The sequence below is a fragment of the Equus quagga genome, chromosome 12 (assembly GCF_021613505.1).
Source record: "Equus quagga isolate Etosha38 chromosome 12, UCLA_HA_Equagga_1.0, whole genome shotgun sequence".
NCBI lineage: Eukaryota > Metazoa > Chordata > Mammalia > Perissodactyla > Equidae > Equus > Equus quagga.
The window spans coordinates 27,096,999-27,121,967 of NC_060278.1; the positions used below are offsets into that span (position 1 = coordinate 27,096,999).

At 35.8% G+C, this 24,969-nt stretch overlaps 1 protein-coding gene across 1 annotated transcript in view; it reads right to left on the reverse strand.

Annotated features, from left to right (window-relative positions):
- The window catches only part of NET1 (neuroepithelial cell transforming 1), a 61,583-nt gene that overhangs the window by 18,741 nt on the left and 17,873 nt on the right, over positions 1 to 24,969 (reverse strand). The window contains exons 2-3 of the mRNA XM_046678679.1: positions 20,903 to 20,969; positions 16,245 to 16,304 (exon numbers count right to left, since the gene is read on the reverse strand). Coding sequence (XP_046534635.1) covers positions 16,245 to 16,304; positions 20,903 to 20,969 — 127 coding nt within the window. The remainder of the gene's footprint in view (positions 1 to 16,244; positions 16,305 to 20,902; positions 20,970 to 24,969) is intronic.

Consider the following 24,969-nt stretch of genomic DNA (forward strand, 5'->3'; position numbering starts at 1 on the left):
CTTAACTCAAGTGGTAGCTTTAAATCTCAGCTGTTGTGCAAGATGTAGAATCTTTACTGGAATAGATCGACACATCCTCTAGCATTTGGTATATGGCTACTGATCTGGCTCTTGTGTTCTTTTCAATTCCCATTAGTAAGGGGGATCAAAAGTAGTTAGCTTTTACATGGAAAGGACAGCAGTCTGTATTTCATGTCCTGAGGCTGTTAACTTTTCTGATCTCTTTCACAGAGAATCCACAAGGACCTCGATATCCACAGAATATTATGCTAGTCCAGTATACTAGTGACATTATACTAACAGGACCTGGTGAACGGGAAATGGCAAGATGCTGGACACCCCAGGAAGTCAAATGCGTGCCATGAAAATTCAGGGGCTGCCGTAGTAGAAAAGTTCTAATAGGTCGAACGGTCTGAGGCTTTCTGGGATCTCCCCTCCAAGGTAAAGGACAAGTTGTTGCACCTTGCATCCACTAGCACTAAGGAAGTGGCACGGCACTATGTAGGACTCTTTACCTGTTGAAGGGAGCATATGTTGCACTTGCAAATTCTGCTCTGACTCACTAATGGAATAATCTGAAATGCTCATAGTTTTGAGTGGGATTCAGAGCCAGAGAAGTCTCTGCAGCAGTTTCAGGCTGTGGTGCAAGCTGCGCTGCTGCTCAGGCCATGTGACCCAACATACCTGATCCAGCTTGAGGTATCTATGCACAAGGATGCTGCATGATGTCTCTGGTAAGGCCAGGAAGAGAACTGTAATGAAGATTCCTAGGGTTATGAAGCCAGGCTACATCTTTCATGGCAGGAGACTACTTGCTGTTTGAACAGCAGCTCCTGGTGTGCTAGTGGCCCTAGTAAAGACTGAGGACCTGCTCACAGGACACCATGTGACTAATGCAAGCAGAGCTGCCCAAAATGAACAAGGTCAGGTCTATGGAGTTATAAGGTTAGGCAGGTATAGTGGCAATCTATTATATGACGGAAATAGTCTATCTGGAATCAGGCCTGAGCAAGACCAAAGGGCATAAGTAAATTACACATGAACAGATGTCCCAGAATGCCACTTACCCAGTATATTACACTGATATTTCCCCTTCAGTTCTTCATTTGGTGATTGAGGTAGACATGGTTCTAGATAACCAATTGACAGAGGAGAAAAACTTGGTCCTAGTTCCTGGGTGGATTAGCTTCATCTGTTGTTATGAGCACTACTATGGACCACTACTGCACTGCAATCATTTAGGGATAATTCTGAAGGACAGTGGTAACGGGAAACACTTCTAATGGGCAGAGCTGTAAGCAGTACACTTGGTTGTTCACTTTGTATGGAGGGAGAAAGGGCCTGAAGTACAGATATATATAGGCTTCTGAGATGTGGTGAATGACTTGGCTGACTGGCCAAGGGGCTGGAAGAAGCAAGATTGGAAATGTTGAGACATCAAATTTTGGAAAAGAGGTATATAGATGAACCTATGGAGTGTGCACAAAGTGGGAGGATCTTTGTCTTGTGTTAATGCTTATCAAGAGTACAAAGCTACTAGTGTCTTAGAGTCACTAACTAAACAGAATGATTTATCCTGTGCCTATCAGCACATCTCTCTCCTGGATCATTCCAGTGCTTATGCAATAGGCCCGGGGAAAGAATAGCTATGATGGTAGGTATGGAGGTTATGTTTGGGTCCACCAGCAGGGCTCTCTCTTACCAAGGCTGATCTAGCCATTGCTACTGATGAATACCCAACCTGCCAGCAGTTAAGAAATGATGCTGAAGCCTGGACACATAGACTTGAGTAGACCGGGTGGCTAGGTGATTACCTCAGACCCCCTGCTTCTACAGTGGGCAGTGATTCATCCTTGCTGGAACAGACATCTCTCCTGGATGTTGAATTTCCTTCTCTATCTTCAGGGCCTCTGGTAGCACCATCATGTGATGGGCTTGTATAGTGCCTGCTTTACTTGCCTGACATCCCCCACAACCTTGCCTCAGTCTTAGGGACCCATTTTATAACAAAGGAGTTACAACAATGGAAAGATAATCACTTGGTCTACTGGTTCTTCCATACACTCCCTTATCCAGAAGCAGATAGCTTGATGGAATGATAGATTTGTTTATTTAAGGTTTAGCTATTGGACCAGCTCAGGGACAAAATTCTGAAGGGTTGGAGCACTGTCCTTCAGAATGCAATACACATGAAACAGCCTATATATGGTGCTATGTTCTCAACAGCTATAACTCTTGGTACCAGGAATCAAGGGGTGGAAGCAGAATTGGTCCTTCTCATCATGATTCCCAGATGTGGTGTTTCCATTGCTATAACCTGGCTCTGTTGCAAAGAGGCAACTGTAGTTATCACAGCTAAACAAAGATAAAGAAACTAAGAGCTCAGATCCCTCAAGGATGAAGGTGGAGCAAGCATCTTAGATCCCACTGAATTGCTGGCCATTGGTGAGGGAAATCTATTATAGAGGTAGAGGAGTGAGATGTTTATCAATTATGGCTTCATGCAGGAGCAGAGATTGTAGCTTGTTTCCTGTATTAAAACGTTTGCAGAGATTGTGGCTGACCACTACCTGAAAGCCTCTGTGCAGACTGGATTTAATGGAGCATAAGAGCACATGTGAATAGTGCAAGGAGTGTACAGTATCAAACATCACTTGTATTCTCCTCCTCACATACCCTCACCTTATCTTTTAATCAGTTGCACTACAAATCACTCATTTTCTGTTCTAGGGCTTCTTTAATGTTTCATGAATGTACAACTTGCAAATACTAGGGAGTATATACGCACCCTATGGGGCAACTCTGAACTCAAAGGGGATGGAAACCGCTCCTCCTTCACCTGTGAGGACATTCTATATGCCTCCTCAGAGGGCCCAACCTGCCAAGTCAACAACACATCCTGGCATTGGTTTTTCCTTCTTCCTTGTTTCATTCTCCTCAGTCCTCTATTTCCTCAAATAAACTACCTGAATGCAAGCCTTGCCTCAGGTTCTACCTTCTGGGGGAAACCTAGGCTAAGACATCCACATGTTTAATTCAAAGGAGTCTTTAGCAAGTGGCACCAGCTGAGAGTAAGAGAAATCTATTATGGGTGGTAGAGGAGTAAGATAAAGTGTTTTAATTATGGCTTCCCTATAGGATTTACTCATAAGAGCCTGATCAGGGAATGAACCATTCATACCTGCTATAGACATCTCCACTTCATCCCTCCAAGCAAAAGAAGAAAAGGCAGAGAAATAAAGTTGGTGTTTGGCGGCCTGTGGTTTTCATGGAAAGAGGGCCCAGGTGGCACTGACCTCACATGAGTTTCTGATTGTACAAGGAATAGAGAAAAGATTGGGGATATGATCTTGCTGGGATAGTTGTACCAGTGTAGGCAAAGAGTATGATGTACTGGAAGGGTACATGGTAGGCTACCTGCTAGAGGTCATTCAAGAGACGTAGCTAAATCTTACAAGAGACTACCAATACCTAGGGGAGTTTCAGAGAAATGGATTCCTCATTAGCAGGGTAAGATGGAGTCATCACTCATTCTCATTGATCCTAGAGAGGACAAGTTAGAACAGAAGTTACAGCCAACAATGAAAAGGATTGTAATCTCATCCAATAAGGTAAAGAGACTCTATTCTAGTTTTATTCCTTTCTTCCCAGCTAACATGCTGGAGGAGCCTGGGTCTCAAGGATGTGGGAAGAAGAGGTATGCAAAGAGTAGAATACATATCTTCCCTACAAATTTCTAGAGTCCCAGGCAGATGTAATCTATGTCCCCACTAGAATGTAAGCTCCATGAGGGCAAAGACTTTCTTTTGTTCTCGGTGTCTGGCACATAGCAGGAACTCAGTGATACAGGATTGAATGAATGAATGAATGAATGAATGAAGACCAAATGTACTAAGGAGTGGAGAAGAAGAGCGATAAATCAAGTTTGACATTAAAATTTTATCATTAAATACAGAAATCAGAGGCTTAGAATGGTTATATAATTTACACAAAGCTACGCAATGAGTAACACACAACTGACAAATCCAAAAGTTAGAGTTCGTAACCCTGAAGCAATCTTTACTGGCCCTAGCATAAGTTCATTTGATTTATGGCTTATTTTATATTAGTTAACAGAAAAAACAGAAGGAAATGTTAAAAGGAACATAATTAGTATCCCCAGAATGGTAATAGAGGATAATATGTTAATGAAAATAAAGACTACTGTAGTAATACAGAACAAAGACCTACAGATCCTGGGAAAAAAAATTGTCAAAATAAAAATATCAATGGTTAGGCTAAATAGCAGAACAGACACTTATGAGAAATTGGCAAGCTAGAAGATGAAGTTGAGGAATTCTCTCAGAAAACAGCACAGGAGACTAAAGAGATAGAAAGAATAAAAGAGAGTTAATAAACACATCAAATAATTCCAGATGTTCCAACATCTTCCTAATAGGAGTTCTAGAAGCAAAGACTAGAGACTAAGAGGGTAAAAATAATCTAAAAAACAAGAAAATTTCACAAGGCTAAAATAAATACGAATCTTTAGCTTAAGAAGGTCCAAAGAACATGAAACAGGATGAACAAAAAATCTAACAAAAAACCTCAAACTATGAAAAATATTAGATAAATGATCACACAAAGAGACAAGACAAAATCTACAACATATATAGTAGACCTATTATTTAAAGAACTCTACTTTTTTCCTGTGTTTAAAAAATTGGGGTGAAATATAGAACATAAAAGTTACCATTTTAACAGTGCAGTACAGTAAGGTTCAGAGACATTAAGTACATTCACATTGCTGTGCAACCATCACCACCATCCATCTCTAGAACTTCTGTCATCTTTCCAAACTGAAACTTTGTACCCATCAAACAGTAACTCCCTAGTGCCCCTCTCCACAGCTCCTGGTAACCATTCTTCTACCTTTCGTCTCTATGAATTTGACTATTCTAGGTACCTCATATAAGCAACATCATACATTTATCCTTCTGTGTCCGGCTTATTTCACTTGGCATGTTTGCAAGGTTCATCCACGTTGTAGCATGTATCAGAATTTCTTTCCTTTTTAAGGCTGAATAATATTCCATTGTGCGTATATACCACATCTTGTTTATCATCAGGAAGTTTCTTTCTATTCCTAGGTTTCTTGGGTGGTTTTATTTTTTTAATCATGAAAGGGTGTTGGATTTTGTCTAATGCTTTTTCTGTGTCAATTGAGATGATCATATGGTTTTCCCCTTATTTCTGTTACTATGGTGTTATTAAATTGACTGATTTCCATTTGTTGAACCATCCTTATATTCCAGGAATAAACCTCACTTAGTCATAGTGCATGATCCTATTAATATGCTGCTGAATCCATTTTGCTAGTATTTTCTTGAGGATTTTTGCATCAATATTCATAAGGGATACTGGTCTATAGCTTTCTTTTCTTGTTGTATCTTTGTCTGGCTTTGGTATCAGGGTAATGTTGGCCTCACAGAATGAGTTAGGAAGTGTTCCCTCCTCTTCAACTTTCTGGAAGAATTTGAGAAGAATTTGTGTTAATTCTTCTTTAAATGTTTGGTAGAATTCACCAGTGAAGCCACCTGGTCCAAGGTTTTTCTTTGTTGGGAGGTTTTTGATTACTTATTCAATCCCTTTGCTATAGCTATTCAGATTCTCTCCACGATTCAGTCTTGGTAGATTGTGTGCTTCTAGAAAGTTGTCCATTTTATCTAGGTTATCCAATCTGTTAGTGTATGACAGTTCACAGTATTCTCATAATCCTTTTTACTTCTGTAAATTAGTAGTAATGTCTCCACTTTTATTTCTGATTTTAGTAATTTGAGTCTTCTCTTTTTTTTTTTTAGTCAATTTACCTAAAGGCTTGTCAATTTTGTTGATCTTTTCAAAGAACCACATTTTGGTTTATGTCTACTCTAATCTAATCTCTATGATTGCCTTACTTCTGCTAGTTTTTGAGTTTAGTTTGCTTGTCTTTTTCTAGTTCTTTAAAGTCTGAAATTAGGTTGTTGATTTCAGACCTTTCTTCCTTTTTTAATGTAAGCATTTAAAGTTATAAATTTTCCTCTTAGCACTGCTTTTGCCACATCCTATTAGTTTTGGGAATGTTGCATTTTCATTTTCATTTGTCTCAAGGTATTTTCTAATTTCCCTTGTGATTTCTTCTTTGACCCACTGGTTGTTTAATAGTGTGTTTTTTAATTCCTACATACTTGTGAATTTTCCAGTTTTCCTTCTGTTAGCGATTTCTAGTTTCATTTCAATGTGATCAAAAAAATAATCTGTATTTGTTGGTATTGTATAATTTCAATCTTTTCAAATTTATTAAGATTTGTTTTGTGGCCTAATGTATGGTCTATCCTGGAGAATGTTCTATGTGCACTTGAGAAAAATGTATACTCTGCTGTTGTTGGGTAGAGCACTCTATGTTTGTCTGTTAGGTTCAGTTGGTTTATAATGTTCAAGTCCTCTGTTTCCTTATTAATTTTATGTCTGGTTGTCTATCACAACAATTGGCAAAATTTTAAAAGATTAATAAAATCCAAGGTTGACAAGAGAGTAGGGATACGTTTATTATCATAAACTGATGGAGAAGTATAAATTTATCAAACTTTTTGTAAGGCAAATTAACAATATTATCAAAACTGAAACTTTCAACCCAGCAATTCCACTTCCAGCTATCTATATTAGAGATATAAAAATGGTCCCTCCTTGTGCACAAGGAGGAGGTAGACTGAAGCATTATTTCTAACACTGAGGAAAAGGGAAAATAGACTAAAGAGCCATTCTTAAAGGACTGGTTGGTTAGATAATGGTACTTTAATATTATGGAATACTATATGGCAACCAAAAACAATGAGGTAGCTCTATATGTATTGATAAGATATAAACAGAAAAAAGCAAGCTATAGCACAAATATAGTATGATCATATATAGGTCATCATTATGCACAGTGTATGAATGTATGTAAATAAACAGAAATGGACCTGGAACATATCAAATAATAACTCGTTACTTCAGAGGATGGAAGCAGTAAAAGGGGACTTAAAAAATTTAATTTTGTACAAAGACAATAATTTGTGTATTACTTTTACAATTAAGCTGACATAAGTATTTAAATGCAATAGCAGTCTAGGAGTGATTAAGCTTAAGGACAAATAGCTCTGGATACTTCAATGGCTTCTCAGAGCACTATCAGGAATAATTCTTTTACATTTAACTTTTATACTTTTGGTAAGAAGAACTATTTTCTTATACCTATCTTTGGTTTCTCTTAACTTTCATCACCTGTACCAGTAGTTGGTTTTATTTCCTGGACCTCTGTCACAGAGAAACAATGTTTTATTATTTTACAGAGCAACTAGTAGAGATCATAAGTTACATCAAAATGTAAGATGAAGGGCAGTAAGCTAGCCTTATAAGTTAAGTCACTAGCTTTAGTACGCCTGCTAGTTTCAAACTATTCAAATCTGTGTCTCAGGAAAATTACCAGTTACCTGTCACAGTTCTAAAGAGGTGGTTTCTCAAAAGTGGTATTTTGAATGTTAAATCAGGAACTGCCAAAGGACTATTATAATTCAAAACAATCACAAATGCGTTTAAAATCATTTTTATTTTATTGAGAATAAAATACACAATTCATTATTACATTTAATCTAAAATTTCAGAGTACATCAATACTCAAAATATAACCTTAAACATACTATTTAGCTTTTAAGAAAATGAGATTCCCCAATCTGAACATTTGGAAAAGGAACCAACCATTTATATATTTAAAAACATTTATTTTGAAGTGTTCTGGTTTGTTTTTTGATCATTGACTATCAGAGTTAAAGAACTTCAGTCATAAAAATATGACTCAGTATTACTCATCCCAGTATTATTTCACATTAATAAAGTAAACAGTCACTTTTGACTCTTCCTATCAGAAGAAAAAGGCAAGCTTATAGTTGCTAAAAGAGCCGAGAAACACCTTTGGAAAACAAATATTGTGTTCTTTTTAAAATGAATAATTTTATACATAATATAGTAGTAAGGCAACCAGATAAAAGATAGTGCTGAAATTTTATTTAGAGACAAATTTGATAATCACAGCTTCAAGACTAAATAGCCAATGATCCATTACATGACAATTCAATGAACATCAATAGTAAATTCTTAATATAAGATATCCAAAGTCAAAATACATAACACAATGTTCATGTTACATGCTTACCTAAGTCCAAGGTCTTATTTCATTCATTTAACCTATATTACTTCACCTGTTCACTCACCAAATATTTACTGAGTACCTATTATGTGGCCATGTAGCTAGGGGATTGAAATAGAGGTAAAAAAAGGAGAACGGTTCCTAGCAACAGTCATCAAATGATCATACAAACCGATTATATTTAATTATATACTAACTGTTGTACTTAGATGAAGGTCCATGCAAAAAACGGCTGGGGGAGTTGGCAAAGTGTCTGTTTTCAGGGTGTGTTTTTTTGTGGGGGAGGGATACCTTTAAGAATGCCACATTCTAACCCAGTGTTTTTCAACTCTGACTTTACATAATAATCACTTGGACATCTTAAAACCAGGTCCCAGTGTTAACCATCCTAATTCCCCACTCCATCTCCCCACATTCATATAGTCTGGGATAGGGCCCAGCAGCACATTTCCTCTCCCAAAAGCTCCCCAGGTGACCTACAGCCAGGGTTGAATGACCTGTTTTAACCAGTCATTATTTTCAAGGTATAAATACGGCTTAATGTTAATGTGATTATCAGAGCTTCACTGCTGACTTTTTTCCTTCTCATGAAACCCTAATTTGCTACTTCTCCATGCAATTCTCCTTACCTAGAGGGCATATAGGAGGCCTAATCAGCCCAGGTTGGTGGGGGTGGGATACAGGGAGCGGGGTGAGATCCTGGGAAGGGTTCCTGGAGATAATGCCTGAGTGGAGGACAAGGAGGCATTAGCCAGGTAAACAAAAGGGACAAGGATGTACAAGGCAAAGAGAACAGGAAGTATGATAAGAGAGAAATTTGAGAGACGGAGTAGTGGAGCTCATTACAAAGGGGTTTATATGTTAACTGAAAGATATTTTGAATTTTATTCTTTAAAGCAATTAGTAGCTATTGAGAGAACTTAAGCAAGGAAGTGAAAAGACCAAATTATGAAGAAAGATCAATATGGCATCAAAAAGAGGCTACAGGCGGGGAGGCCAGTTACAGGGCTATATCTCTAGAAGCAAGTGGTTAAAAGGATCTGAAAATCAGGACTGTCATCTGGCTTAAGGATTCAGATTAGGGAGTCATCAGTTATAGACAGTTGAATCCACTGAGTGAATAGTTCTCCAAAGAAAGACAATAAGTAAGAAGAAAAGATTGATGCAGATGGAACCTTAAGAATGCTCTTTTCATTTCCACAGCCATTATTCATTATTCTAACTCAAGGCCACTAGACTCTATACTAGGCCCTCACTAACCAATACTTTCTACATAGATGGAAGGACTATACTTCACAAATGCAGTTCACAAATGCAGAATGTTATTTCTGAGGATTTTCATAGGAGATCAAGAAATTCTAGAGTCTATCATTTATAGCCTTCAACTAAGAGGCCAATTAACACCCTACACTACTTCATTTCTTAGTTCTTCCTCATATATTTCTTTAACTCTTTCCAAATAGTTTTCTTATCATTCCTTACACATAACTGATTGTAATTCTTGGTATTCATAGATGTCCCTTCTCTATCTGGGTTGGTTTTCCCCAGTTCATGTTCACTTTCATAAAAACTCAACTCCAAATGAAGACCTCCAAAAAATCTTCTATTACTCTCATTTCTCATTTTAATACCAATTGGTACTTTTGCATAGTCTATTGTAATCTATGCAGGTATGATTTTGTCAGAGGTTCTTGTTTCCTGTTTGTATATAGTCTTGTCTCTAAAGTCTAGTATAGTACCTGGAACATTGTGGGTACTCCATAAATGTTTGTGGAATTTAAATTAAAAAAAAAAAAGAATAAAAGGAAGAATTTAGACCAGACGCTAGTGAAGTTTTGAGTATACAAAGATGATACTCAATAAATAATTATTTCAAATTCATTCTTTTCTTATCATAGTTGTAGGATTCTTTAGCTTTGGAAGAAATGGAGACTATATATATATAATGTTATATATATCGTAGCATTATGCTCTTTGTAGTTGTACGTGTTTAATGTAACGAAAATTTTATAAGGACTTACTTTTTTTTTTTTTTAAAGATTTTACTTTTTTTCCTTTTTCTCCCCAAAGCCCCCCGGTACATAGTTGTGTATTCTTCGTTGTGGGTTCTTCTAGTTGTGGCATGTGGGACGCTGCCTCAGCGTGGTCTTATGAGCAGTGCCATGTCCGCACCCAGGATTCGAACTAACGAAACACTGGGCCGCCTGCAGCGGAGCGCGCGAACTTAACCACTCGGCCATGGGGCCAGCCCCGTATAAGGACTTACTTTTTAATATAATTCCTCAATTTCAAGAACTTAACAATAGTATATGCAAATGTATGACTACTGCCCCAAGCTTACTAAATTCTAAAAGACAATAGAAGCCTATCTTTGGATAGTTCATAATATAGTATCCACCTTAAAGGTTATAGTAATTCAAATAATTCCAGTAAATCCAATGTCAATAAAATGCGATAAAATGACTTTAGGTTTAGAAGAAAGCTGAATTTGCCTTTTACCACATTGGGAATAAAATAACATGAGGCAGAATTCTGGGAATAAGGCGGTGACAGTGGCATAGTTTCACAACTTTTCCAAATCTTTCCATAAAAACATACAGAACAAGAACAGCAAAATTAAAAACCCAAAGTCAATATGTACATTACTATGTAACAAGGTACACAACCCCATGAATCCAAAAATACAAGTTAATATGGATAAACTACCAACAACTGTAAGACCTACTATATGGTATTGGAAGAGAAAGCAGAGAAAAACAACAAAGCACCTGCCAGATTTGCAAAGAGAAGAATCCCAAAACTATCAACAGCTATTCACTGCTGTTGTGAGGCAGGCCATTTTGATAATAGTAATTGAAACTAGGAAGAGTTTTATATACTTAAAGGTGACAGTAAGGGGTTTGTGGCTGGAACACCTGAGCCGTAGGAACTTTCAAAGCTGACACCAGGACAAAGCCCTATACTATGGAGAAAGTTCTGGGAACAGATTTCAAATAGAGTAGAATAGAAGTGACAGATACACAGGAAAGAGAAAGTTTAGATAAAAGCTGAGGAGGTAAACAGATCCTGCAGAACTCAGAAAGTATATCTATATCATTTCTTAAAGACAACAGAAGAGGGAGCTTTAGAATCATGAAGGTAAAAAAGCTCTCCTGATTCATTTCTCCCTTCTAAAACTACTGTCATATAATAATGACCAATAGAAAAGAACCACAGTCAAATCCCATACAAAGTTTTCATAAGAAAAAAAGGTGTAAGGTAAAAAAATAACATCTCTACAAAAATAAAAGCATGGTAGAAAAACATGCTCACAAAACACTATAATATCCCCAAATTAGCTATGAAAGAACATAAATCAGAATTAGAAACATGATAAAATTAAGGAAAGAATCAGAAATAAAGAAAATATCCAAAACTTGAAATCATACAAAAAGGATGGCTGAATTCCCTTTCAATGGATATCTCCTTTTCTAGGGTCACATACCTTTTGTATGATTCACTATTTGTTACTGATTAGGTCTTTTTTACAACTCCATGAGGGTAGATGTTATCTGTGCAGAAAACTGAAAGCAATGCAAATACATTTCATAGGCAGAGATGTAGATGAGGATATTAATTTGTTTTGCATCTAATTTAGCAATCTTATTCCACATTCTTTCAGTGATTAGACTACTTCAGTGTTTCCTATAGTTCTTTTAACAACTTTACCATTCTGTTGGTCTACTCATCACGTTAATTAAATCTTTGACAGGTCTTCACTCTTTAAAGAAAAAAAAAGCAGACAGAGCAACCAGCATAGCCAAACAGAAAATACAGTCTACAGCAAAACGAAGAGACAACATTTCCTCCAAAACCTTTTGTTTGTCAGATAGTGACAAACCAGACAGCTATGAGACCCACATGGTGTCAGTAATTGTTCATGACGAAGCAGAGGGAAGGCAACTGGGCTTCTCTGATGGCCCTGAGAATAAGGGCACCGCCCCCCCAGTGGCATACCTAACTTCAGAAGGACTGCGAGGATTAAATTCTTAGGATGAGGGCAAGAACACTGCTAAGCAATAAGGTTTGTTGGTGCTAAAGCCGTCTGGGCCAGATAAACTCTCTAAACTAACACTGCTCTGAGAAAAACTGTCAGGAATAGGATCCAAATTGAGCAGAATAGGGCAATAGAAGTAAAGATAAGAAAAAGTCTAGCTAGAAAGGGATCAGAAAAGAAAGATCTCAGAAAGCATGAGGCCGTATTTTTTTTTTTTTTGCAGTAACATTGGTTTATAAAATTATATAACTTTCAGGTGTACATCATAATTCTATTTCGAATTCTGTGTAGATTACATCACATTCACCACCCAAGACTAATTACTACCCAAGAGGCCATTATTTTTTAAAATGACTTTGTGAAAGCAACAGAAGAGGAAGCGCTAGAGTCATGAAGCTGCAGACAGGCTGTCTTAGCCCACTCCTCTCACCTGAGACAGGAAAACCTACAGCACTTACAAAAAGAGCAACAAAAAGAATGGTGAATCCCATTTACAACTGTTATAAGAAAACAGAAAATGTGTAGAATAATGTCTCCATAGCATAATATTAATTAAGAAAATTATAGAAGCTATGTAAGAACATAAAATTCAGAAATTAGGTGAGTGGAGAAAGGAAGATTTGAAATGAGGTGACAGAACCACAGAAAGAATTAAAAATAAAAGAAAAATTATTTCAAAATGAAAAAAATGACTAATGCATTAAGAGGAAAAGAAGACAAAAAGGAAGATGAGTTTAAAAATAAAAAAGACAGATAAAAAAATGATCTGAGAGAAAGTGATAAATATTAAAGATAAACAGAGAAGATCCAACCTAAGTATCAACGGCAAGGAGGGGAGACAAAACAACAGAATAGCCAAAACACCAACAACTATTGTTCAAGAAAAAATGTTCCTAAAATAAAAGATGACTCAAAACTATGTATTTATTATAATTTTTCAACAGTGGCGCTTTTATGCCAGAACACAATGGAGTAAAATATTTAATATAGTCAAGGAAAGAAAATGGAAGCCGTGGATTTCGTATCCATCCAAACTAATCTTCAAGTATAAAGGTTGCAATTAAACTGATATGAACATTCAATAACTCAGAGAATATTGTTCCCATGAACACTTCCTCTGAATTTACACAACTCTAGAGAAGGGGTCAGCAAACTTTTTCTGTAAAAGGTCAAATGGTAAATATTTTAGTCTTTGCAGGTCATATGGTCTCTGTCATAACTACTCAACTTCTGCCACACTGTAGTATTTATAAAAGCAGCCATAAACACTATGGGAGGGTCAGATATGGCTTGTGGGCCACAGTTTGATCCCTGTGCTAGAGAATGAAAAAAAAATTGCTGGGAAAAAAAAATATTAAATCTTAAAAATTGAAAATATAAACAAGTGAGTTGGCGTAATTACTCATAGAAAAGAACTAGTTCAACAATTTAAAAACATAGTAATTTGCACGTCCTTACTATAACCCTTATGTAAAAACAAAACAAAAATCCTAAAAAATAAATCATAAAATGTTTTTGGTAATAGTATCATTTGTAGTAATTTGTAGTAATGTAGACTGTTGTCTTTGAACCTTGGGTAAATCAAGTGAGTAATGATGTCAATGTCCTCGAGAACCCAGATTTTTGGTGTGGTTGAAAGAGATCCAGATAGTAAGATTGAAGAGATTAAGTAAAAAAATCCTTTAGGCTTGAATTCGAAATAATTTATTGTATCCTTAAAAAAACTATATATATTTCCTAGCTCTGTCCATTAAAAAGGCCTAGAAACAGTGATCAATCCAGTAGCCATAATGCCCAGATTTTAGCCTCTACCATTTCCTAAGGAAACCAGGGCTTTTGAGAAATGACTGATTCCATGTGGGGAGCAGGAAAAAAAAAGTGCAAGTGGGCCTGGAATAAGTCATCCTGGAAGAAAAGGTGGCTATTAAGCCTGCAGATATGAGGTGAGAGTCATGTCAAAAGGACACAGAAAATCAACAAGTTGTATACCTTAAACTTACTCTATCTTATATGTCAATTATATCTTTGTAAAGCTAGGGGGAAAAAAAGACATAAGAGCCATCCTGAAATAGCATCCACTAGCCAGAGATAGGATAATTTGAGCACAGTAAGAGTAATAACTGAAATGGATCAAAACACAACAAATGTGTTCATATCCATGAGTTTATCATAATGTTAAAAAACGAAAAATATCATTAGTTACTTTTAGAAAATTTTAATGAAGAAAACTTATTATTCTTGAAAACTGATAAAGGAAAGGAATCAAGCACTTGACCTGCCTTCATTATAAATCAGTACCTCGGAGTAACCAAATGGTTGACGACGGGATTTTCTCTTTATAGAAGTATTCCAGTTAATAAACAGAGGACTGATAAAGGTACAATATCACCATTATGCAACTTCCAATGAATAAATGGATGTAGGCAATGATAATTAATTTTGAGAAATCATAAAAAAACATTATATACCTCCTGCAGGAAGTACATAGCCCCAAACAACCTCTAGATCTAGCTACCAATTTATCAGAAATACAGAGAATAGAGGAACATAGAAAATGATACCATGGGGATACAATCATGAATAGTCAGGCTGTGTAAAGATCTACAGGAAAAAAGACGTGGTTTATTCAACAACAAAAAACTTGCAAGGAAAAAAGAGCTAGAGAGGAAACTCATAGATTAAAAGATACTTCAGAGATATAATCAATCGCAATGTTTGCATCTTGTATGAGTTCCAATTCAAACAGACAAAACGCACAAAAACAAAGATAAAAAAACATATAAGACAATCAAGAAAAGTGTAAACATTAAATCTGATGACATAGATGAAATGATATAATGTCTAGGATTTGCTCAAAATAATCCAGGGGAGGGTAGGTGAATGGATAGATGAAGTGAGACTTATCTGATCATATACTGATAATTGCTGAAGCTGGGGTGAAGAAAAGGAGGATTATCTTTAAGTAGATTTGACCATGGATTTTATTGTGGCAAACTATAAATATTGCCTTATTTCTGAATATGATTTGATTTGAAGCATACCTAACAATACTCAGGGTTGCTATTTCATATTTCATCCTTTCTTTGAATACAACATTTTTAAAATGTAACTAAAATTGTTTTTCAAAAAGTCTAACACTTAAAATATGATTCTTCTATAAAGACATTATGTACACACACACACATACAACCTGGCTTGCTGGATTTGCCAAAATGCTGATGGGCACATCTATAAAAATTAATTTTTAGAAAATACCTTGTCTTTAAAAAGAAGCAGCAGCTGCCATCATTAAACACAATGTCAAACATTTTTTAAAATCTCCCTTAAAAACTGTATAACTTTTTCATGACAATTTAAAAAAGATTCCTGAAAACCAAGATAGTTCTCTAAAATCTGCCAACTGACAAAAATGGAATAAGTAATTCCAAAGATACCAGGTTTTTGGACTTAATTATAATTTTACATAAAAGGATATATAATTATTTTTACGTGTGCATTGAGTTTTAGTTTATCATAGATCACACATTGGAATCCATGGGCCATATTTGATTTGTAGACGAGGTGTTTGGCTTGCACGGTTTTTTAGAAAAAATTTGATCTGACATTTAAAATTCAGGAGATTTTATGTAAAATTCCAGATTTCCACAGTCCTACACACAGCAATGGGCTATAGCACAGTAGCAGCTGCCTTTTATGGGAGGGGCTTGGTTCTTTCCTTTTCCCCACAGTCCCCATCCTACCTCCCTTCTTTGCACATATTATTAGGCTTGGTCTCCTTAGGCATTTCAGTTTGTAATCACTAGTTATAGCCTAACAATGTTTTGAGGGAGGTTTTCTCCTCATTCTTAAAGTAGTAGAACAGAAAAGAGGATATCTATAAGAGCCAATACTATTCAGTTTTGCACTAAAAAAATTAGCATTCATTATTTGTATAGTACAGAAATAAAAATGCTATCTGCATATTTTTAAATGACTTCCTTCGACAGAGTTAAAAGTAAGGCTTACCTTCAGATCAAGGCTGCTAAGGCTTATGACATCATCATCTTTCTCTCTTCGTTTTCTTTTCTATAAGAAAAAAGATTTCATTCTTATATAGAAGGAATGCATGTTACTCCATTAAACAAAGACTCCACACAACTAGAAAAATCACTTTAAAGAAGCGAAGCCTTTGGCTGTATTCATAAGAAAATTATTTTTATGAGGGATGCTCATAAATTATCCCTAGCATATATATTATCTAAATAGTACCTGCTGACTAAATCATCTCTTGTTGTGAAGTGATTCCACCTTACTAAAAAATTAATTATGTAAGTTTTTTAGAAGAGAACTCTTATGTAAGTCAAGGGCTGTCTGTAGCTGTTAGAGAAAAATTAAAAATATTCATACATAAAGGCAACAAGTTTATTTTTAGAAAAGCAACACATAATTTACCCTATGGCAGAGAGGGGTCCTCACTAGATAAAAAATATCCTTCTCTCAGGGTCCAATGTAATTAGGATTTGTTGCTTAAAGCAGGATTTATCAGCTGGAAGATGAACACACACCTCCCTGGAGTACCTTCCAGTAATGGCGCATCACCTTCATTTAGCCCTAGTGGCGCCAACAGTGGCAAAACTGTGTAAATAGCTTTAATTTCTGGTCCTTAATCAATACTGAAGAATCCTTAAGTGACACTTCATTCTCCCACATCTCAAAATAACTTTTCAGATTACTTGTGGTGCAGTCTAGTTCTTGTGAACTCTCAAAATAGACTAGCCAGGGCTCCTTTCCAGGATCTGGCCCCACACCCCAAAGAGAAACTGGTGGGAATAGAATAAAAGTTAAGCAGCATAGGGACAACAGACAAAAGGAAAGATAAAGTCCAGAAAGAAGTGGGGAAAATATATGGAGCCTGAATGTCTCAAAAGCAAGCTACCGTGAAAACAACAAAAGAGGGGGCTCTGTGAAGTTAGAAGAGGTATCTGAACCAAGCCTCTTTGGAAACGTTCAGGAAAACTAAATTCATATAAAAATGAACAGAAAATTTTCCAAGTCAAATCCTACACAAAATAACTCTAAGAAAAAAGAGAATAAGGGGCAGAACAAAATCGCTACAGGGAATAAGTCATCTCAGAAGGAAATGCTCAAAGAAGCAGAGCAAAACTAAAACATACTATTTCAAATTTAGCTAAAAGACATTAAGAAAATAATACAAGACATGAAAAAACAATATAAATCAGAATTGGAAAAAACTAAAAAATGAGGTGATGGAACTCAAGAAATCTTTATTGATCCTAAGGTCCTATCTAGAAGATGCAGAAAATATGAATAATATGATCCTAATTTTGAAAAGGAAACTAAGCAAAACTCCTGCATATGTGTATCTTATCTGTGAGGTTGTGTGTGTATTTATAAATAATTATACAAGCAAAATGTAGAGGGATACATACAACAGTGTTGTTGACATGCGTTAGAGTGTAGGTTGGGGGATAAAAGGACTTACACGGGGTGAAAACTGCCAAGCAAAAAGAAGACTGTACTGAGGGAAAAAGGCATGTATATGATCATTCTCAGGCATTTATATAAAATCGTATATGTGCGGGCATATGCATAAAGAAATTTAACAGATTTTAAAACATTCTACTATTTTTTTCTTTTAAATATTTTAGAGTTTTGCTTTTCACATTTATCTATTCAATCCATCTAGTATTTATTTTTGTATGTATGTGGTATGAGGTAACACAGCCAATTGCTCCCATCCCTGACACCACTTGTTGAGAGCACCAGTTCTTCACAATGCCTGTGATACAGTAAGTTCATACATATGTGGGTCAGTTTCTGAGTTCTTTATTTTATTCCATTTGTCTATTTATCTATAGCTGTACGCATATTATGCTGTGTAATTACTGTGCGTTTTGATAAGTCGTCTTAGCCAATACAGTAAGCCACATGCTTCCCGACTTGTACACTACTTTTCCTGTTCTGGGTCTTCTACTTTTACACATGAATCATAGAAGAAGAGCTATTAAAACTTAACGGGAGTTCTATCAAAACTGCACTGAATTTATGAATTAATTTGGAGAGAACTGACATTTTTAACTATTGAGTCTTTCCTTGCACGAATATGGTATATTTCTCCATTTAATTAGGTGTCTTATGTTCTTTATTAATGCTTTCCAATTTTTCCCATAAACGTCTCACAGATCTTTTCATAGATTTATTCAGTTTTTAAAATTGTTTTTATTTCAATAAAAGCATCTTTAATAATTACATTTAATTGTTTATTGCTAGTATACATACATTCTGTTGATTTCTTTTTATAACTTTCATAGCCAGCAAACTTGCGTGAACTCTTATTACTTCTAATAGCTATTACAATTCTCTCAGGTATTCTATGTAGACAATCATGTCTCTAAGTAATGAAGTCATTCTGTCTCTTCCTTTCTAATCTATATACCACTTGTTTTCCTGTCTTACTGTGTTGACTAGGAACACTATAGTACAATGCTGAAACACTTGGTGACAGTGGGCTTTTTTCTAAATTTAAAGGGAATGTTTCTAACATGTTATCATTATATATGTTGTTTGCAGTAGGTCTCGGGCTAAAGAAGTTCTAGTCTATTCCTGGTTTGCCAAGAATTTTATAATGACTGGGTACTGATTTTATTTTTTTCCACTCTTACCTTTCCTTCTACTTTCTTTGGTTTACTCTATTGCTTTTTCTATCCTCTTGAGTTAGATGCGTAAGTTTTGTTCTTTTCCTTTCTTAAACTATGTATTTAAAAGCTATAAATCTCCCCCTTAGTACTCCTTAATTAAGGCCTTCCAAAAGTTTTAATACATGAACCATGAGGTATTTCTTTTGTACGGGAGACCTCTACAAAAGAGCTTTCTCAAGTGGGATGCACCAATCCCAGAGGATACAAAAGATACCTTCTCTGGAGTGCAGAAGGAAAATGTTAGAACTTTTATTTTTATGTACTTTTTAATCCTTAAAAATAAGCTTTACTAATATTTAATATACAGCTGATGAGCTCACCATTACGCACATTATAAGGTTAAAGACAATGGTAATCTAATCAGATCCAATGGGAAGTCAGCCCCAAACTGTGAAATTATCATGATTATTTGAAATACAGATTTACATCCACTATCATTAACCTCAGTATAACTGAGTTTTGTGCTTTGAGATATTAGCTAATAACAGTGGTACATGCATAAAAATTATAAATAAATATATCAGGAGTACATGATCAAAATATTTTTGCTCAGGCCTGCCCTCTGGCCGAGTGGTTGTTTGCACACTCCGCTCTGGCAGCCCAGGGTTTCACCTGGGCATGGACAAGGCACCACTCATCAGGCCATGTTGAGGCGGGGTCCCACATGCCACAACTAGAAGGGCCCACAACTAAAATATACAACTATGTACTGGGGGGAATTGGGGAAAAAAAGAAAAATATATATATTTTTGTTGATAGGCTTGGAAAAATCAATTTTGGTGACACTTCCCTACCCAAGTTCTTCTGTTTAAGTTTAGGCTTGTCAACTAGTAAGGGAAAGGGACCAAGATGAAAAAGGTTTCAAAGGGAAATGCAGAATTGCATTAAAATTAGGAGACTCTTGCTATGAAGGCTTTATTGACCAATTAACACATGCAATAAATAAAGAAGACAGAAATCTTAAACAGAAGTCCTCAACAGAAATATACATTAAATACAAAAGAACAGAATACAAATTAAATAAGTTTTGTTAAACCCATCAGCACATCAATACATGCACACAAACTTGGCAAACTAGAAACAGAATCATTTTTGCTATTTCCCTCAAATAAGAAAAACATTAAGAATCATGCTCTATTGTGCATACTTTATTTATATGAGTTTTATAAGGTAATAAGTTTTTAATCTTTTTTTTTTTTCTTTGAGGAAGATCAGCTCTGAGCTAACTACTGCCAATCCTCCTCTTTTTGCTGAGGAAGACTGGCCCTGAGCTAACAACCGTGCCCATCTTCCTCCACTTTATATGTGGGGCGCCTGCCACAGCACAGCTTGCCAAGTGGTGCCACGTCCTCACCCAGGATCCAAACCTCGAACCCCGGGCTTCCAAGAAGCAGAATGTTCAAACTTAACTGCTGCACCACAGGGCCGGCCCCAGGTAATGAGTTTTTAATTACAAAAAGAATCAATTTTCTGGTGTCACTTTGCACAAAGTTAGAGGCTTCTGTAAAGTTTCATTCTAAAAATAATGAAATAGTCCCTCTACACTAGGATGATTAATAATAGAAAATAATTCATTCGTTAAATAGTTATCTGCAATCATTTTAATATTTTTCAATCAAGAAAAAAAGCTGTTAAAGTATGTACATAAAATTAACTTCATGTTTCATAATATATTCTGAATTTTAACACTGGTAGGAATATGAGAAAGGATTGCATAGAGTTAAAGATGAATAGATCTGATACTTTTCAAAACATGTTTTATATTTAATTAAAATAAAAACTTCTTTCAGCTTGTTAGCAGAAAAGAAAATAATTAAATTAAGCTGCCAAAGATAGCAATAGAAATTCTGTACCTCAAGATTTTCAGAGAAGTACAGAGAACTGAGCTGTATACCAGACTGAAAGACAACCCAGGAAGTAACTATATCTAATGTCTTGAAATAAAAAACTCAAATATCTACTCACCAAAGTGAAGTCCCAATGGGGGCCAGGTGTTAAAAATGTGAAGGAGCTACCTCTCCGAAGGGAATATCTGTTAAGAGAAAATTCAAACATTAAACAAATTGAGAGTAACTTCAGTAAAATAAAGCACTAGACAGATTAAAAGCTACCTTTTTCAGTTTCAAAACTGTTTAAAGTAGCCTTATTCAAGTGCAGAACTAAGGAGAGGGTATGGAAAACAAAAAATCAGGGTATTTAGGTTCTGGTCACTTTCAGAATCTTTACAAAAGTTAAAGAGCCTTTATAAAATTAGTGAAAAGAGTTAGAAGATTAAAAAAAAATAATTCATCAACCCAAGCCGAGTTTATTTTAGAAACAGATACATGATTCAATAATATGAAAGGTATTTATTTAATACATTGTTCTAATAGCTTAAATAAAAAACAGCAAATGATGCAAAAAATTATTTGATAAAACTCAACATTCATGCCTAATATTTTAAAAACAAGAATAAAAGGAGGGCCCAGCCCAGTACATAGTGGTTAAGTTTGCAAACTCCAGGGTTCGCAGGTTCAGATTGCCAGTGCAGACCCAGCACCACTCGGTGAGCCACACTGTGGCGGCATCCCACATAAAATAGAGGAAGATTGGAACAGATGTTAGCTCAGTGACAATCTTCTTCAAGCAAAAAGAGGAAGACTGGCAACAGATGTTAGCTCAGGGCCAATATTCTTCAAAATAAAAGAATAAAAGGATACTCAACGTAAAAAGCAAAACCTAAAAGCATTTAATTTGCATTTCATGTTTACATATCTTCCATGTACTGATTTTTTAAAAAAATTATGACTTAAACCAAATAAAAAGCTTTAAATAACTACATATGAGACAAAGGTCTCAAGTAAGATTAAATTTGACAAGGATTTTGTTCTTTACTATCGACAGATTTTTCTTCTGTGTCACCTTTCCATTCAATGTAAAGAAATAAAGGAAGAGAATTCTTGTGACAAAAATCTATCTTCACCTTTATAAAACACAAACTCTATGTTTATAAAACAAGTAGAAAATCACAAAACAAAGCTAGCACAGGAAATAAAGACAGTTTATAAACTATACTTATTGTTAATTGCTTCAGATGTAAATAAATAGGTTTTTCCCCCTTGTGGAAATAAATGAAGACCAACCAAACAAAAAAAAGCAAAGGCCATTTGTTCAGAGCTTGCTATAGCAAAGGGAGTCAGCCACCATCACTTGTGTTTAGGCAAACTCAAAGGCAGGCTGAGGAGTGGGAAAGCTTTAGAGGGGAAAAAACGGTGTGCCCTGACTGGAGGATGCTGGCAAAGAGGAAGCTGCAGGCAGAACTAGGAGCAGGGCATCCTATGTGATTGATTAGGGTGCATATTTGGCTTTTTGTGGTTGGTTCTAAGTTGGAATAAAGGACAAAAATTAGGGAAGCTGGCAGTTGTTCAAGTCCTGGCCATTTTGGGCTGACTGTTACAGAAGTTGTTTAGTTTCCTAGATTGTAAGGCCATCATCCATTTGTATATCTGTCTCTCACTCTGACTGTCCAAGTATGATCTTCTTTTCATTCTAAGTTACAGAAACACCACAGATAGCTGCTATTCCTACAAAAATTTACAAGCTTCAATCAAACAGAAGGGTTTCTGTAGTTTTCTAAGCTATTTAAATATAAAGCAGAAGTCTGTTTGTATTTTGACAAGGAACACAAGGGAAAATGGCTACAAGGAGAAAGAGGGGATGAAACCAACTTCATGGAAGAATTAATTCTTAAGTAATTCTAAAGCTGAATGAAAGAGAAATAGCAATTAGCAAAGTGTGCAAGAGCCAGGAAGGCTCTCTGGGCAAAGGGAATAGCACATGTTAAGGGGTTGTGAAATGAATTACATTCAGGAAACTGCAAGTAGTTCCTTATGTTTGAGTATCAAAATAAATAAGGAAGGGCTAGATCATGATAAAAGGCCTTCTGCACAACCTTTAAAGAGTATGGACTTGATCTTGAATATGTATGGCAGCTATCAGCTATTGAATTCTGTCACGAGGATGGATTGGAAGAAGGTAAGACTGGTTAGGAAGACTAGTTAGGAGGCAGCTCCAGTTTTGCTTACAATAGACAGATGGTAACCGGCTGAGGCAATAGCAGCAAGGTTAGAGATTAGAAAGAGGGCTCAGGGCCCGGCCCCATGGCTGAGTGGTTAAGTTCGTACCCTCCGCTCCGGCGACCCAGGGTGTCGCTGGTTGGGATCCTGAGCGTGGACATGGCACCACTCGTCAAGTGATACTGAGGCAGTGTCCCACATAGCACAACCAGAGGCACTCACAACTAGAATACACAACTATGTTCTGGGGGGCTTTGGGGAGAAAAAGAGGAAAAAAAAAAAAAAGATTGGCAACAGTTGTTAGCTCAGGTGTCAATCTTTAAAAAAAAAAGACGGAGACTTAATGACAAAATTGGTAGATTTTTCCTTTTCCTCCCTATGCCTGTTCAGTTACCACCAAGTTTCCTGGCCTAGTGAAGTATGATGTCACTAATAGTAATTAGAAACAGAGAAAGATCTTTAGGTATTTAAAGCAAACATTTCCTAAATAATTATTTGGGAAAGATTAAAACACAGTAAGCCTTTTATTACTCCTAGAGCTCAAATTTTTTTTCGAGAGCCTCTTTAGTGGAACAAGATAACTTAAGGAATTGATTTTTCTTGCCACTGCAGAAAAGTCAAGCAACAATAAAGAAAACAGTATGATTTCTTGATAGAACACTAGGACAAAAAGACATCTGAAATAAATCATAATTCATATGACTAAACAATATATATATAATAAACAAATGCTTAAAGATTATAGGGAAAACAGACCTTCAGACCATGAGTCCATAGACCACACTCTTTAAAAACACTGCTCTAGGTAAGTGCTATCATATACTACATGATTAAAAAGAGCCGTCAGTGGGGACTGGGTAGAGAAGCAGCAATTATAATTTCTCAGAAGATTATTTTTAATCTAATATAAAAATTCATTGCAAAGTAGGAATCACAGTGGCATTTAAAGCAGTCAATAAACACTTCCTTTCAGGTATAAGACAAGTGTTAAGGAGAACACAAAACCAAAGCTATTCATTTCTTTATTCCCTGGAATCGACCATACTGACACTCAGAATGAACTTGATGTCTGAAAGCTAGACAGAAAAATAGCTCTCAGGAATTTTAAATAGGGCAACAAATTGAAAAAGTATTTCCAATTGGATGGCAAGATTCTTTCCAGCACGAGCTGAAATCAGCTTTACACTAATGCTATTTTTTCCCATTTCAATAACAAGTACCTATTTATTTTGATTACTCATGGAAAAAAGGAACCCAAAAAACAAACTGTGCCCAGAACACATGTGAGACAGTGCCAACTTTCAAAAATCTTGGAAAGACATACAGTCATTTTTCACAGAGGTCTGACTCAAAATGGAATAGCTATTTTAAATCCTTGTGGGAAAAAATTTTTGATTTCACAAAACATTAAGATTATAAGTGGCCTTACTAGAAGGTACCCAGTATAATCTATTTAAAGGGGGTTTAAAGGCTAAAATAAGTGACGGTCCTTCATTTTTTCAAGAATTTTTGTCCAATCCCCTTTTCTCATATATCCAAATAATTATAACATTTAAGGCATAAAATAAACTAATACCTGAAGGAACTAGCTTGGTATATTAAATTACATTTCCTATCAACTCCATTGTGATTATTCCTTGGCCTCCAAAATACTTCCTTTCGTATCATTTGATGCGTTTTCAAACAACGTAAATTATTTTTACACTAAACTAGTTTTAGTCTAAACAAAGCATAATTACAATGGTAAAGTTGATGTTCAAAAACCTAATCCTTCTGTTGATTCATTCTTTAACTAAATTATATTTGCAGCGATTATGATTTGTGTCACTGCCCTCCTCCATCACAGCAGATAATTAAGAGCTGAACTGGAATTATAAATGGCAGAAAGGTAGCTCAATGAACATTTTCATAAGGTGTACCAGACAATATAAGTGAGATAACTCTTCCAATTCAAAAGGAAAATAAATCACAAAGATA